The following is a 15,943-nucleotide window of genomic DNA, read 5'->3' on the forward strand; positions in this document are numbered from 1 at the left end:
AAAAAAAAAAAAAAGGAGAAAGCACAAATAAATAGGGTCATAAGTGAAAGGAGAAATCACAATGGACACAATAGAAATAAAAATAGTAAGAAATTACTATGAACAAAGTTACATGCAATTAAGTTCAATAATCTAGACGAGATGGACAAATGCCTACAAATTTACAGTCACCCAAAGCTAGATAAAGAAGAAATAGAACATCTACATGGACCGATTACAAGTGGTAAATTAATAAAGTCATCAAAACCCTACCCCACAGAAAAAGCCCAGGACCAGATGGCTCTACAAATGAATTCTACCAAACATCTGGAAACAAACTAGTGCCTATCCTACAAAACTTTAATAAAATTGAGAAAGAAGGGATATTACCAAATATGTTTTATGAAGCCAACATTAAATTAATGCCAAAACTGAACAAGGACAACACATACAATGCTACAGGCTAGTCTCTCTAATGAAAACTGATGTACAAATCCTCAATAAAAGCTTTGCCAACAGAATCCAACAATGTACCAAAAAGATAACCCACATTACCAAGTGGGTTTTGTTTCAGGGGCACAAGAATGGTTCAATATTCAAAAACCAATTAACGTAATCGAACACATCAAAAAGAAAAAGAAAAACATGATCATATCAATAGATGCCGAGAAAGCATTTGACAAAATTTAGCATCCATTTATTAAATAGAAATTCTTGGGATAATGATTATTCCAAACTAACAACAACAAAAACATCCTCCCAAGTATAATATCTGGGTCTATTTTTTTTTAATTCATGAATAATAATGACAGTACTGTATTAAAACTACCATTAAATATAGTAGAAAAATAATGTTACATATACATGAAATATGTGAAAGAATAAATTGAAAACATAATTAGCAATGAATATTTATAGAACGCTAAAGTAAATAATACTACCAAAAATTATTAACTGGTTAAAAAAAAGTACCTCCAGAGTGAAATCTGGCCGACACACTTTAGTCAACTGACCTAAATAAATAACCTTTTATCAGTCATACAGAAAGCCAAAGTTGTTTGCCATTTGTTAGTATCCAATGACATACAGTCAGCAATACTCCTGAGATAATGTTGGCAAGATGTATAACTTTAAGAATCATTATGATAATAATGATTTCATAATCCTCAAATGAGGCACATTTTGCCAAATAATCAGGTGTAATTATTAAAAGTCATGAAGTCTAACAACAATAACAACAACAACAACAACAACAAACAAAACAGGAGACATAAGAATTTAAAATGTCTAATTCTGAACTGGATCATTTTTTCATAAACTGCCAATTTTGCTTCAGTTTTCCCATAAATTTGCTAGCATGTTTCATTTCCTTATAAATGATGGTTACTTCTTATGGTTATAAATATAAAGTCAACAGTAATGAAAATAATAAATAATAGTACTCAGAAGTTTTTGGTTGCCAAGAGTTAAATTTGAATATATTGTAACTTACATCTCCTTAACTTTTTCTACTTGCTAGGTGTCTATTATATCAAATTACAATAGACACAAAATTCTGCTTTTACCTTTATCTTGTATTAGAAATGAAAGTTCTCTACACTCCTGTAAGTGAATTGGTACAAAATTCAAAATACTTTATTTAAATATGCTACTTTGATACAATTTGATTTGATCCCATTTGCCTGAGGAATATAATTTAATTTCAGACATTCCCATGGAGTAAAGTTTTTTAGCAGTTGCAGCATAGATGAATTTAAACATGCAGTTACACAACCTGAATTTGAATGTCTTCAAAAGCAAACTGTTTCAACAGTGGTTCTCCAAGGAAAACTGTCCATTTGTGGAAATGGAATTTTGGAACCACAAGAGCAATGTGATTGTGGCACGGTAGAGGTTAGTCACACTTAACAGTTTCTGTATTTCTCTTGTAATTATAAATATAGCTTTGATATAAAAGCGCTGGACTTTTTTTTTTTTTTTTCAAATGCTTCAGTCTTTTATCACATATCTAAGGCAGAAAGATATGGGACATGTAATGACCAACTCATGCTAATTTAGAAGCATTTGAAGAGATTAGATGTGGGGTAAATACAGCATGAATGTGTAGCCATTAATATTAGTTCACAATTTCTGTATCAAAATCACTAACTTCAAATATGCATAATCTAAATCATCCCTAATTGAGCTAAGTGACTGCAATTAGTTCACTAAGTTGCTAAGCAGCTATTCTTGTTTACCTTTTCACCACCTGATTTCAGTTGTGGCATCGAAGGGAACGTCATTAATTTAGTTTTGTGGAATGAAATCATAATCTTTGTTTTGTTGTTATAGTATTTATCTTTTTGCTGTTATCTTTTTATTCATTTATACTTGGTGTAAGGTAGCTTATCTTTGCATTTATTGTGAATGCCATTAATATATACTTCTGCATGGGGATATTTGTGAATGGCTCATATTTTTTTGAGAAAATAAAAATTCTTTGTTAGAAGCAAAATTCTGCATAAAATGATTATATCATATTATAAGTGACTAATTTAAATCTTAAGTATTTTTATTACTTTTTATTTTCTGACATTTTAATACATAAGAAATAATATTGATAGCTCTAATTGTACAATTGGATTTCTCTAATTTTAGTATAATTTAATGAATTGACATTTAAAATATTTTGAAGCTAATTTATGTGGTGCTAACTTATTTACAATTAGACTTTCTAGAAATTTAAATTTTCCTTTGAAATATTAAATATTTTCTTTCATATTGGTTTCTGTACCAGTATCTATCTGGACTCATACATTTGTTTATTATTTATGTTTATATATGTGCATATACTAACTTCCTTTAATTAGCATTTTCCTAATATTTCTCTATTCTCATTCAGTATTACATCTTTATAACTTAATAAATGTAAATACCACAGCATAGCTATGAAAAATTTCTATCACCATTTTAAAATTTCAGTTTCCAATATTCTTTGCATATATAATGAAATAGAAATAAATAATAGAAATTGTTGATCATGCCAATAGCCAGTTTAACATTACTTTGAATGATTGACTGCTATTTTGGAAGATAATTGCAAAATGTCCAAATCAAAATTATCAAAGTAATCTCAAGGAATATGTGAAAATAGTCTTTTATTCTGGAATTTCAGAAATAGAGAAGCAACTCATTGTAAAAATTATTTTATTAAAGTAATAATGAGAGAATAATTACATGACATTAAATATTGCTAAACTTTTAGAGTAAAATAATATTATTTAATTTCTCAATGGTGTATTATAGCTATGTAGCATATAGCATTTAGCTGTCGGTTCCATAAGAGAGTTCCATTTCTCAACAAATCATTAAAAGTCAATTTCAACTGGGCATATAGTTTAAATTTTTATTTTATATGAATATTTTCATATCACATTCTCCTCATCAGGTTCACTCTGATACAACCTTTGGAGAGGTCTCTTTAATGCCACTCATTTTTCTTTTTTGCCAATATTAATAGTCAGTGAGTGTTCAATTTTTTTCTTCACTTAATACTCTGGACAGTTGTTTTTAAAATATTTTTATTATGAAGTGTGCGCACTCTTTTAATGTTCAAATATGAGCATGAATTAAAAAGGGTATCATTTGACCCTTCTATATAATAAAGCATTTATATAGTGATATAATTTTTGATGGAATTTAATAATATGCATTAGTGTAACTAAAAACATCATATGTAATTTAAAGTACTATATTGCATATAATCTAGTTCATGTCTAAGTTCAGGAATTAATTATTCTATAAATGCAACTGATTTCACTACTGTTTGGGGAAAATTACATTATAGCTTCTCTCATATTACTTAGAACATACATTTTCTATATATATATTATATATATATATATATATATATATATATATATCTGTCCATCTATAGGTATATCATCTAAAGTTACATTATCTCCCTATATGACTCACACATATTATATACCTACTATATACTCTAATACTTGAGTAGAGAAATATTTTACATATAAAGTCAGAAGAAAACCAAAAGTGATGATAACTTTTAGAGTTAAAAATTTTAGGGGTATAAACTAGTTCAGTCACTATGTAAAACTGTGAAGATTCCTCAGAACCCTAAAAAATGGAGCCTATCATATAACCCAATAATTCCATTCCTAAGAATCTACACAAAGAACAGAAAAAACGCTAATACAAAACAACTTGTACTCTGATGTTTATTTCAGCACTATTTATAGTAGCAAGACATGGAAACATTCTAAATGCCCTGAAACAGGTGAATGGATCAAAAAGTTGTGGTATATTTATATAGTGGTATAATAGCAATTAAAAAAGACAAACTCATACCATTTGCAACAAGGATGGAGCAAGGGATTTTGCTAGCCAAAATAAGTCAGAAGCAAAAAGATAAATACTAGATGGTCTCACTTATATGTGGAATATAGAGAAACCAAACAGAAGTTTGAGAAAATGTCAAAACTAGCAAGCTGAACACAGATCTGATGCAGGATAGGGAAGAATACAAGGGAATTTGGTGATGGCTCACAGATGACATAGTAGTGGGGGAACTATGTGGACTACAATGATGTAAAATGAAAATTAATGAAAAAATTAAAAGTTATAATTGAGATGCTATTTGGATACCCTCATGAGGTATTACCATTGCAGTACACCCACAACTAACTCACCCATAGTCCACCACCGCAGTCCATTGTGCTTTCCCTCTTGTTCTCACTATTTCTTCACCTTGTAGTGAGCCATAAAGTAAGTGTTCAATTTCTTGAACACCTTTTTTACCATACATATATGTGATATATAGCTACTATAAATGATGTGATGTTAGAAATAAGTACAAGGGTAAAACTCATTGTGATTGTAATTAATTTAGACACATACATTAGTATTTTTGATAATAACTAAAATTATTTGACTGAAACTACTTATTAGTTAACTTGATTATCTTTACTTGTAGAATTGCACTCATAAAAAATGCTGTCACCCTGAAGATTGTAGTCTAACTAATATGGCAGAGTGTGGCAGTGGAGTATGCTGTGATAAAAAGACTTGTCTAGTAAGTTTTCAAACTAGGACATTATTTTCTTTCATGTGTCTTGACCTATGTACATTAATTTTTTAAATTTTAAAATTTTTTTAGATTTGGACTATTTTATACATCAACTATTTCACTTTATGTCCCTCTTTCTGCTCATTTGATTTCAGAGTTCAGAGAACAACATTATGTCTTTTTCAATCTCCTCCTTAACTCTCCCTTTCACTGTGTTGATTCTGCGTCCACTCAGGACTCATTCAATTATTGTATTCAATACCAAGTCCAAGTTACTTATAAGCACTATGAATTCGTTTTGGTCATTCCTGGGTGTATTTCTACATAACCTATGACTAAATTACAAATGAGTAACCCAAACACACTTGACATACAACGTTTGAATAAACAGATAACAATAATATTAAAATTTCATCATAAATGTAGGAGAAAAAGAATCCATGTACAGTAATCAGCAATGAGAATCCTATCATATAATGTACCTTAGTTTAGACAAATTTTCCTGGTGCTGGAAGTGATTGAATTCTTGAAACTTGAGAATTTCCATGACCACATTTGAAGAAACTAGTAGAGTTTTCTTATAGATTGCATCACATCTTTTGAGTGTGTGTGATTTTCAGGAGATTATAGTGGGCATAAAAGCTGATGAATTATAGAAAATCTTTGCCAGATTTGTTTTCTCTCTGTCAATATAATTTCTCTTAATATTATTCCACACTGTTCTGTGTGTTTTCTTTTACATTCTGTGGGCTAGCACTTAAAGCCAATGGTTAATTGACTTTCATGAGTGTAGAGTTCAGACTAGGGTCCATACTTAGCAACAAACCTTTTTACTTTTCCCACTACCAACAATCTAACAGTTCTTTACTCTTTTCTTGCATTCCAGAGGATACTTCCTTGCAAACAAAGATAATTAATTTGTTCGAGTAAAAACCCACAGTGAAAGTTGCTAGGGTGGTCTGCAGTGTAATTATGCTATTTTGGTTCACATCAATTTTATTACATTATTGCATAGGATTTTGTCCTCAGTATCCATTAAAGGCTCATAGACATTTTACACTCTTATATTATGGGTCAAAAGCATGAAAGTCTTCCACGTGTACTTTTTACTAGGTTAGTTTTCATGGTAACTAATTTGATATTTAGCTGTTTGACCCCAACTGTTTCTCAAAAATTTTCAATTTAATACATTCAAGTGCAAAGATACAAAAAAATACTAGTTTATACAACTTTTTGCTAAGAACTAAGAGCGACTAACATGTTTTTAATGAGTATTCATATATTCTTATATGTAATTATTAATACTTTTTAACTTTCACATGCTTTATTGCCTCATCCTCATTCAAGATAAATTCCAAATGTGCCATTTTTAATGTACCGCATAGTTGAGTATTTTAATTGTACCCATCTTCATCCCTTATTATCTTTTTAAAATGAAAGTCTAGTTTATTGAATATGAGAATAGCAATTCCTGATTTAACCTCTGAGTCTTTTGGTTTTGAATGGGTCTCTGGTAAACAAAGTATTGATGGCTGGTATTTTGTCCACCCATATTGTTAGACTATGTTTTTTTTTTTTTCTTTAAAATTTTAATATATTTTTTACATCATTCTTCATTTTATTTCATTTATGTTTTTTAAAGATTTATTTATTTATGTATAAGAACTAGGGTATAGGCCAGAGGTGCAGGGGCAGTGAGAGGATTCACCAGAGAGAGAGAGTGGGGAACAGAACAGGCAAATCCATGAAGTACACTACTGAGGGGAGCGGTGGGCTAGACAACAGAGGTTTGCCTTGGCACCCTGTGGAATCACTTCCTGGGCCTGGGTGGAACTTGCACTGAAGCAGCTGGGGCTAACTTGCAGTGCTGAGTCCTAACCCATTGTCCCACCAGAGAGGGTCCCATTCTTCATTTGAATACAATATATGCTTTATCCTCTTGTGTATGGTCCTTTTTATGGCTGAAAATCTATTGTATGCATATATCTCTTATGTTTGCATGTTTATTGTTCTATGCATTCCATTTATTAATAGATCTTTGAGTTCTTTCCAATCTGTTTCACTATAAAGTTGTTATGTAAGTTCATATGTTACCACTAAATAGTTAATAAGTGAAAGAATTAAAAATGGAATGCTTTTTAGAGTTTTTCCACTTCTATATTACTATTTTTAAAAATCATGTTTTTTTTTTTTTTTTAATCTTCCAGGTATCTCCAAGAGGACGTGTATGTAGGAAAAGCACAAATCAATGTGATTTTACAGAATTTTGCAATGGAATATCTGAGTTTTGTGTACCTGATGTTAAATCTTATGATTTCGAGCCATGCGAAAATGAAACTGCCTATTGCTATGGTGGAATATGCAGAGATCGAGATGCACAATGTATAGAGCTATTTGGAAAATGTAATTTGTATATTTGGGGGGGGGCATTGACATTTAAACCATATTTTTCAAATGCCAGTAATCACTCTATAGCCATAGTAAAAATGTCATTTTTTAAAATCTACAACTGAAAATAAAACAAAAGCAAAACAACTTTGAACTTTATCAAGAGGTATAATTGATCATATAACTACAGGAAAATAATATTAGGATGTAGTTAAGTTTATGTGATTGGTGGAAAGGAAGGCAAATATTAGACTTATAAATAAAATGATTTCATAATAATTTCTCCTTGATGATGCCAATTTTTGTTTCCTCAAGTGTGTAGTTTTTCTTTGTTTCTTATCATTTGGTAAGTTAATGAAGCCCGTAATTTATAGTAACTATCATTGAGAGGGTATTCCTATTGCTTTAACTATCTTTTTGCTAAGTACTCTTTTGGAGTCTAATTATTTAAATTCATTGAGTAATTAAAACTTTATGTTTTCAGTCGCTAAGGTTTCTTCCAGTTTATGCACCCAGGAAGTGAATTTTTTATCTGACGCCTTTGGAAGTTGTAAAAAAGAAAACCTATGTAATTTTGAGTATGTATTTTTAAAATTGTACATTTTCCAAATGTGTGTGTGTGTGGGTTGCAAAGTCATTTACTACAAATGTGAAAAGAAAGTATAATTTTTTTTTTTAAAGATTTATTTATTTGTGCATACAGAACTGGGGTAGAGGCCAGAGGCTCAGGGGCGGCAAGAGGCTTCACCAGAGACAGAGTGGGGAACAGAACAGGCAGATCGACGAAGTACACTGCTGAGGGGAGCAGCGGGCGGGTCAGGAGAGGTCTGCCATGCCATGTGGTCACCTCTGGGGCAGGCGGGAATCGAACTCATGCAGAAGCAGCTTTAGATTCTCAGTGCTGTGCTTTAACCCGCTGCGCCACCAGGGAGGGCCAGAAAGTATAATTTTTTGAATAGCTTTGTGGTTATGATCTGAGTGAAACTAGAATTGTACTCATATTTTAAGCTGTTGCTTACCAAACATAGAACGTTTCTGAATGATATATGTCAGTTGTTTCTGCCTCACATTCTCAGGAACATCTTGTGTGGAAAATTAACTTGTCACTGGACACATACACAGATAGTACAATCAACAGAATTTGATGTTCAGTATACTTATCTTGGTGGTCAGATATGCATGTCTGGAAGTACAAGAGATAAAAGAGTACCTGAACATTTAGATAGAACTTTTACAGCAGATGGCACTATGTGTGATAATAAAAAAGTAAGTAAAAAAATATTCCTTGGCTCTATGCATATGAAATGTTTATGATGTGTATCTAAGTGTGTATTTACATGTACATGCACATGTATGTATGAGAAAAGCATAGAGGAAAAGCGAGAAAAGTTAATTTTTTAATATTTAATTTTTTAAAAAGATTTATTTATTTGTGCATACAGAACTGGGGTACAGGCCAGAGGTTCAGGGTTGTTGAGAGGACTCACCAGAGACAAAGTGAAGAGCAGAACAGGCCAACTGATAAAGTACACAGCTGAGGGGAGCAGTGGGTGGGTCAGGAGAGGTCTGCCGCGCCATGTGGGTCACCTCCAAGGCAGGCAGGGTTTGGCTTTAGCTTCTCAGTGCTATGCTTTAACCACCACCAGGGAGGGCCCCTATTTTTTAATGTGTAAATGTTGGCTACTCTGACATGATGAGTCGGAAGTCAGAATTTCTGTTTGTGAAGGGAACACATTGTTTCATTATTTATTATGAATTATTTTATAGATAAATTTGTTCTCACACATGGACTTCTTATCGTCTCATTGGAGCAGAATCTGATCTGTAATAATAATAACACCAACAATGATAGATTAAATAATAAACTAAAAGGTAAATCAAAATGACATGAATAATAAGAAAAGGAAAGTGACAAAAAAATGTTGCCTTTAGTAATTGACAAGATTTACACGAATTGATTATAGTGAAAAGAAAAATATAAGCTATCTCATTAGTTTCAACTTTAATTTTCCCTTCAGTTATATATATAAAAATGTGACCATCCTATTCTACCCTCCCCTACACCAGAGGACACAATAGTAAACAGAATTTAATTTTATTAAAAGAACTGAAGGATTTTTAACTAGGACCACTATGGGGTCAGGGAGAGAGCATGGAATTACTCACCCTCCTTCACTGAAATCTTTAACTGGGACCTGTAATTAGCAAGAATTCTGTTATCAGCAAGCATTCTGTAAACGTGATGTTAGCTTGGCATGCTAACAACAGTTAGTTGTAACCCTTATGAATCTGTAAGCACACACCTGGCTTTATGTTGATTTTGTCTATATATCATGTAAAGGCTAGGCCCTCCCTGGTGGCACAGCGGGTTAAAGCACAGCACTAACAAGCTTAAGCCACTTCCGCATGAGTTCGATTCCCGCCTGCCCCGGAGGTGACCTCATGGAGTGGCAGACCTCTCCTGACCCGCCCGCTGCTCCCCTCAGCAGTGTACTTCATCGATCTGCCTGTTCTGCTCCCCACTCTGTCCCTGGTGAATCCTCTCACCCTCCGCATCTCGGGCCTGTACCCCAGTTCTGTATGAATAAATAAATTAAAAAAAAAAAAAAAAGTAAAGGCTGTCAGGGCTGGGTGGAAGGGGAGCGGAGAGGGTACCACTGCTTGAGTCCCTTTGCTCCTGTTTCATGAATTAAAGCCTGTCAGATTTCCCACAATGAATTTAAAATAACCTTGCCTGGTTTGAGTATTTACAAGAGTCATTGAAAAATTGGTTGACTAATAAAAAATAATACACAATTTACTCTTTAATTAAAATAATTTAAATGGAGGTACAGTATTTTAAGAAATGAAAATAAGAGTGTCGGAGACTCTTTGTCCCCGATCATGAATTATTGGGGGGCAGAACAGGCAGGGTCTCAAGATGGGCCCGGTATGGGCGAGCAGATTCCTAGAAAAAGGGGAAAAAAGATAAAAAAGGGGAGCAGGTGCAAGGAAGACAGGGGAATGGGAGTTGGGTGCAAGTCTTCCTGCTCCGCCTTCAGCAGAGGTTTATTTTATACAAGCAGGCAAAAGGATGACATTAGCATATGAAATGAGCTGAGATCACAATCACCTTTTTTCTAAGAATAGTCTGGGGTCCTTTTGACCTCTAGTTGAGATTATAACATTTTAAAAATCAATCTATCAAGATTAAAACATAGATTCACAAAGTTTAAGACTAATATTACTATATTTACCACAGTGAAGATTAACCAAAATAAAATCCCTTAAACATTACCTATTACTTAATGGCTTTCATTCTCATAGAGACATCCTAGGAGGTAAAGTGAGGGCAGGAAGAGGAAATTTCTTATAAATTAAATTAAGGTAAGGTTCTTTGGAAAACTTGTTAGAAAGTTTGAGTTTCCTTGAAGTCTAGCTGGTAGAAAACCTGATTAGCTCTGAATAGGTGAATTTCCAAATCTAAAGACTAGATAGTAGGAAGTTTGAATGGTTCTTTAGAAACTGAATAGAAGGCTATGTGGGATAGTAGAGTGATTCCCTTTGGGTTTTCCTCCATCTGGCAGTGAAAGAGACTTTGCAGTATCAGCCATTTGTTTTTATTAATCAGCCAGTTGTCATCAGCCATTTGTTTTTATTAATCAGCCAGTTGTCAAATCACTTTTGACTTCAAGAGGAATTTCTCACCCTGGTGCAGTACTTGCTTGTCAGGGCCAGGTAGCACCTTATGAGGCTGAGGCAACCTAATTGTAAGTTGAAGTTGCTCAGAATATTTTGTTATTACGATTATTCAAAAAAGGGAGGTCATAACATAAGTTAGCGTGGAAAATCTGATTTTTCAGAGCATTTCCCCTCCATCCATACCGTGTCTGTCGACTGAGGTTGCATAGCTTGTGTCATAAGAGGAAATGGGAGGGGTCAGTAAACCTAGCTCAGAATGGAAAAAGACATTCTCCTTCTATAAAAGAATAACATAAAAAATAAGGAACTGATAATCGCAAAGGTTAAAAAGATATTGGTGCTGAAATTTGTTTTATCTGCTACCCCTGCACTCTTTCGGGGGGCTGTTTGCTTGTAGAATTGTGTTCCAACCCTTTACTTTCAGACTATGCTTATCTTTAGAGATTAGGTATGTTCCCTAGTGGCAGCATAAGGTTGGATTCTGTTTTTTTTTTTTTTTTTCCCAAAGATTGATTTATTTATGCATACAGAATTGGAGTACAGGCCACAAGTGTTGGGGCAGTGAGAAGATTCTCCAACTTGCACTAATCTGTTGTGTCACCAGGGAGGGCAGGATTCTGGTTTTTGTTTTGTTTTGTTTTGTTTTGTTTTAAAGATTTATTTATTTGTGCATACAGAACTGTGGTACAGGCCAGAGGCTCAGGGGTGGTGAGAGGCTTCTCCAGACACAGAGCGGGGAGCAGAACAGGCAGATCTACGAAGTACACTGATGAGGGGAGCAGCGGGCGGGTCAGGAGAGGTCTGCAGCGCCAAGTGGTCACCTCCAGGGCAGGCGGGAATCGAACTCATGCAGAAGTGGCTTTAGATTCTCAGTGCTGTGCTTTAACCGGCTGCACCACCAGGGAGGGTCAGGATTCTGTTTTTTAATCCAGTATGTTACTCAATGTCTTTTTATTGGTGAGTTTGTTAACATTTAGCATGATTATTGTTACATGGAAATCTGTTATTGCCATTTTGGTGACCATTTTGTGGTTTTATTCACTACTTTTCCCCATTCTTTCTGTTCATTCCTCTGTTGGTTTAATTTTTAAAAAGATTTATTTATTTATACATACAGAACTGGGGTATAGGCCAGAGGTGTAGGGGTGGTGAGAGGATTCACCAGAGACAGAGCAGGGAGCAGAACAGGCAGATCTACAAAGTACACTGCTGAGGGGAGCAGCGGGCGGGCCGGGAGAGTTCTGCCGCATCTTGTGGCTCACCCCCGGGTCGAGGGGGGATCGAACTCATGCTGAAGTGGCTTTAACTTCTCAGTGCTGTGCTTTATTTAACTCACTGCCCCACCACGGAGGGCCCTGTTGGTTTAGATTTTAAGGCTTTTTAGAACTATAGGTTGTCTGTTTCTTTTCCTTTGTCAGCTTCATTACTTTGTCTTTGACTCTGGGAAGCTGTGTCCTTTTGCATTTTTCATGATTTTTAGCTTCCTGAATGTCTATTTTCATTTCTTCCTTCAAGTTTTGGAAGTTCTCCTCAATTGTTTTCTTGAATTGTTTCTCAGTTCCCTCCTTCCTCTCTATTTTCCTGGGATTCCTCTAACTCTTTTATTTTCTTTACTCAGGTAGTCAGATAATTCCCAGAGAGTTTCTTCATTCTTTTTTCCTTCGTATCTCGTTTGTTTTTCCTTTTGGTTCTTTTTATATTGGTATCTCCAAGAATGCTCATTTATCCTTTCACCTATTCTTTTTTTTTTTTTATGGCTTTTCAAGACATTTTTTACTCTGTTCATCTTTTAACCTCCTCCAGTTTCTCTACTTTCTTATTTAAAGATTCAGTCTCATTCTTCTGTTCATCCACTATGGTTATCATAGCAATCTGTTCCTTTTCTGCTTTTTTTAGTTTTTTAATTAAGATGATTCTTAATTCTTTACAAGGCAGAAAAATTCTTCCATGTCAGTGCTGTTGGGCTCTGGAAGCTATTTTCTCTCTGTGGTATATAACAAGTTCCAGGGAGGGACATGTCTGACTACTTGTCTTAGTATATTTCCCCATTGTTTTGCTTTTGTGTTTGTTCTTGGCATAGGGCCATGTGGACACTGGTGTCCACTGGTATGATTTGTGTGTGCTTTTACTGGGATATGCATGGATTTGCCTGGATCCTGGACTGCTTTGAGTGGTGGGTGGATTGATGCTCTTGTTGTTCTCCCCTCAGCTCCCACCACTGTACTTCTTCTGGTGGGTCTTTATACTGCCTGGGTTACTGTGGCAGCTAGGCAGGTTCAGGGCTGGGGGTTCCCATTGTGCCCATTAGCCACGTGGCTGAAGCTGGCAGCCAGGTCGTCCCACATTCTTACCTTGGTGTGTTTGGAGCTGCACACTTTTGGGCTGATGTGGCAACAGGGATGGGGATTCCTGTTGTTTCCCTTGACCAGACTGCTTGAGGTATCCAAAGGCTGCTGATGGAGGACCTGGTATTGCAAGGCTCCAGCTGTGGCCTTGTTCACTGGTGGGTGTAGCAGGTTGTGGGATGCACTTCTTGGTGTTGCTGGGGACAGCTGAGAGTCCCTGGTGCAGGGCATGGCTACTGCGTCAGTGCACAATAGGTTCCAGTTGAGGCCTGGTCGGCTTGCAGTGGTGGGCTGTTGAGTGGTGCGGTTTGCAGTTCAGGGGTCAACAGGTGCTGATGGCTGGTGTTCTGGCTCTGTTCACTAGGTGGCACCAGAGGGCTGAGTGGGATGCTGCTCCTACCAGTGGCGTACTCCTGTGTTGCATATCCTGGAAAAGGAAAAATAAGGTTTCTACCACTCCTGCTGAGCTGGTGACTGACGCTCATGTCTGGGTTTCTCATCTGTGAGTACCTGAGGGCTCCAGATGTAGCATGGTGGGAGACTGGGGTGTTCCAGCTGGGACCTAGTCTGGGTGATATTAATAAGATGTTAGCTCCCTTGGGGTCCACTCTGAATGGACTTCTTTTGTGCTCCTTTTGGTTCTTGGGCATCCTGGAGAATTGCTGGTGTTGCATAGCTGGTTAGAAACACCTGAGTTTTGCTAAAATCTCATTATCAGTCCTTTTTAGTTGTTTTTAGGAGAGATTCCGTATTCCTCCATGTTTCTGACATCATCCTACTTCACTATTTTAGTTGACAGCGTTTCCCTAACCCCCAGTGTACACATTTATCATAAATTTTATTCTGAATAATTTTTTCACATTTTCATTTTTAACTCACATGGAATTTTTTTTTCCAAAAAATATTGAGATAGGCATTTAACTATAGGCTCCTCTAAATGGCTACATTAAAATCCCATTTGTGCTTTTAAAAAGTCACTTTTTCTCCTACATGGAGTAGATATGAAAATGTATCTCTTTAATGACTCCCCAGTCCACTTTTGCTGTCTTTGGTCAATAATGACTTCCCGTTGGAATTCTTTCTCCAATGTCAAGTCTGTCAATTTCTATTGGAATTAGTCTATGGTTTTAACAAAAATTCATGGAAGATAAACTGTATTTCCATTGCTGTTTTACCTTGTGAGTTGATATTAGAGATGTTGAACAGTAAAGATTTCTGTATCTCACTTTCATTTAATGTGGATCCTTTTAAAAAACTGCCAATATCTGACTGTCTATGTACCTATATATGTCTGCCTAACTATATGCCTGCTTATTATCTAACAAGACTTTTTGATTTATAAACATGAATAAAATTATGTCTCCTTTATTAATGACAATAAAAATCATAAATATGCTACATGGAAATAGGCATTATCCCAGCATTAAAATTTGCTTAATATTAGTAGTAATTGAATGCTCCTTTGAATTTCTTACTTGTAAAACTCAGAAGAAGAAAATAGTTCATTAAATTGATCCTAGTCCCAATATGTAGTCTAGGGGAGATAAGAACATGTTTGTAGCATAAAACTCTCCAAACTTAGGTAAGCTAATGAATGAATGAATAAATAAAATTATTTGTCTTTTCTTTCCCATTCTAATACACAGGACTATATATAAGAACATATGCTTACATAATTAAGACATTTCTCCTCAGTCAGTATGTTTTTATTTATATAGTGATACACATACACGTTTATATTTTGGAATGATGACATGATTTCTTCTGGGACATTACTGTATGCCTTGTTCACAGAAGAAAGTCTTATATGTTTACATTCAAAATATGACACTATCATTGAACAGGGTTAAATACATTTATAGTGTCTCTAGCTTTTACTGTCATTGCAGAAAAGCCAGCCTTATGTTGAGCTAATTACTTGAAGAAAAGTAAATCTTAAGTATGAGCCTTAACATTTTCTCCCTAAATACAAACCATTGAAGTTTATTTCTGGTTTATTATTGCTTAATGACAATATTTAAGGCACACTAGAATGAAAACAGATTTGTGGACAGGTAATGTTGGCTGTTTCAACATTTTGTTAAACTTGGCTTCATCAGTGCACTTAGAGTTGACAAACTAGCTGATTTTTGTTAATTCTGTATTTATCAGAAATGATAGAAAATAGTGACTCTTTAGGTTATTCACTATATATTGAAATCAGATTAAGTTGAGAAAACCAAGCTGTATCTTAAATGCTTAAAAATATTTGAAGTAAATTTTGACTAGATGAACATAAACATTTCAAAATCAAGTAAAAATGAAATCTTGTGAAAAGGTAAGAGATACTTTATTAAAATTAGACAAAATGAAACATGTCAGGAAAAGTGCTATTTAGCATTGTTCATAGACTGAAGAAAATCATTCTTCTACTAAATATTGACTCAATAACCTGGCATAACCTTAAAAGTGCAAGTTAAATTCTTCTCCAATATGAAATGAG

General features: G+C 34.7%; 1 protein-coding gene across 1 annotated transcript in view; it reads left to right on the top strand.

The window, feature by feature from the left end:
- Positions 1 to 13,286, top strand: part of LOC101622659 (disintegrin and metalloproteinase domain-containing protein 18-like) — a 38,941-nt gene extending 25,655 nt beyond the window's left edge. Inside the window, exons 11-16 of the mRNA XM_012724781.1 lie at positions 1,686 to 1,872; positions 4,955 to 5,053; positions 7,255 to 7,450; positions 7,920 to 8,013; positions 8,512 to 8,701; positions 13,197 to 13,286. Of these exons, the coding sequence (XP_012580235.1) occupies positions 1,686 to 1,872; positions 4,955 to 5,053; positions 7,255 to 7,450; positions 7,920 to 8,013; positions 8,512 to 8,701; positions 13,197 to 13,286 (856 nt within the window). The remainder of the gene's footprint in view (positions 1 to 1,685; positions 1,873 to 4,954; positions 5,054 to 7,254; positions 7,451 to 7,919; positions 8,014 to 8,511; positions 8,702 to 13,196) is intronic.
- Positions 13,287 to 15,943: the final 2,657 nt, after the last annotated feature.

The sequence above is a fragment of the Condylura cristata genome, unplaced genomic scaffold (assembly GCF_000260355.1).
Source record: "Condylura cristata isolate star-nosed mole 26May11 unplaced genomic scaffold, ConCri1.0 scaffold00014, whole genome shotgun sequence".
In the NCBI taxonomy this organism is placed as follows: domain Eukaryota; kingdom Metazoa; phylum Chordata; class Mammalia; order Eulipotyphla; family Talpidae; genus Condylura; species Condylura cristata.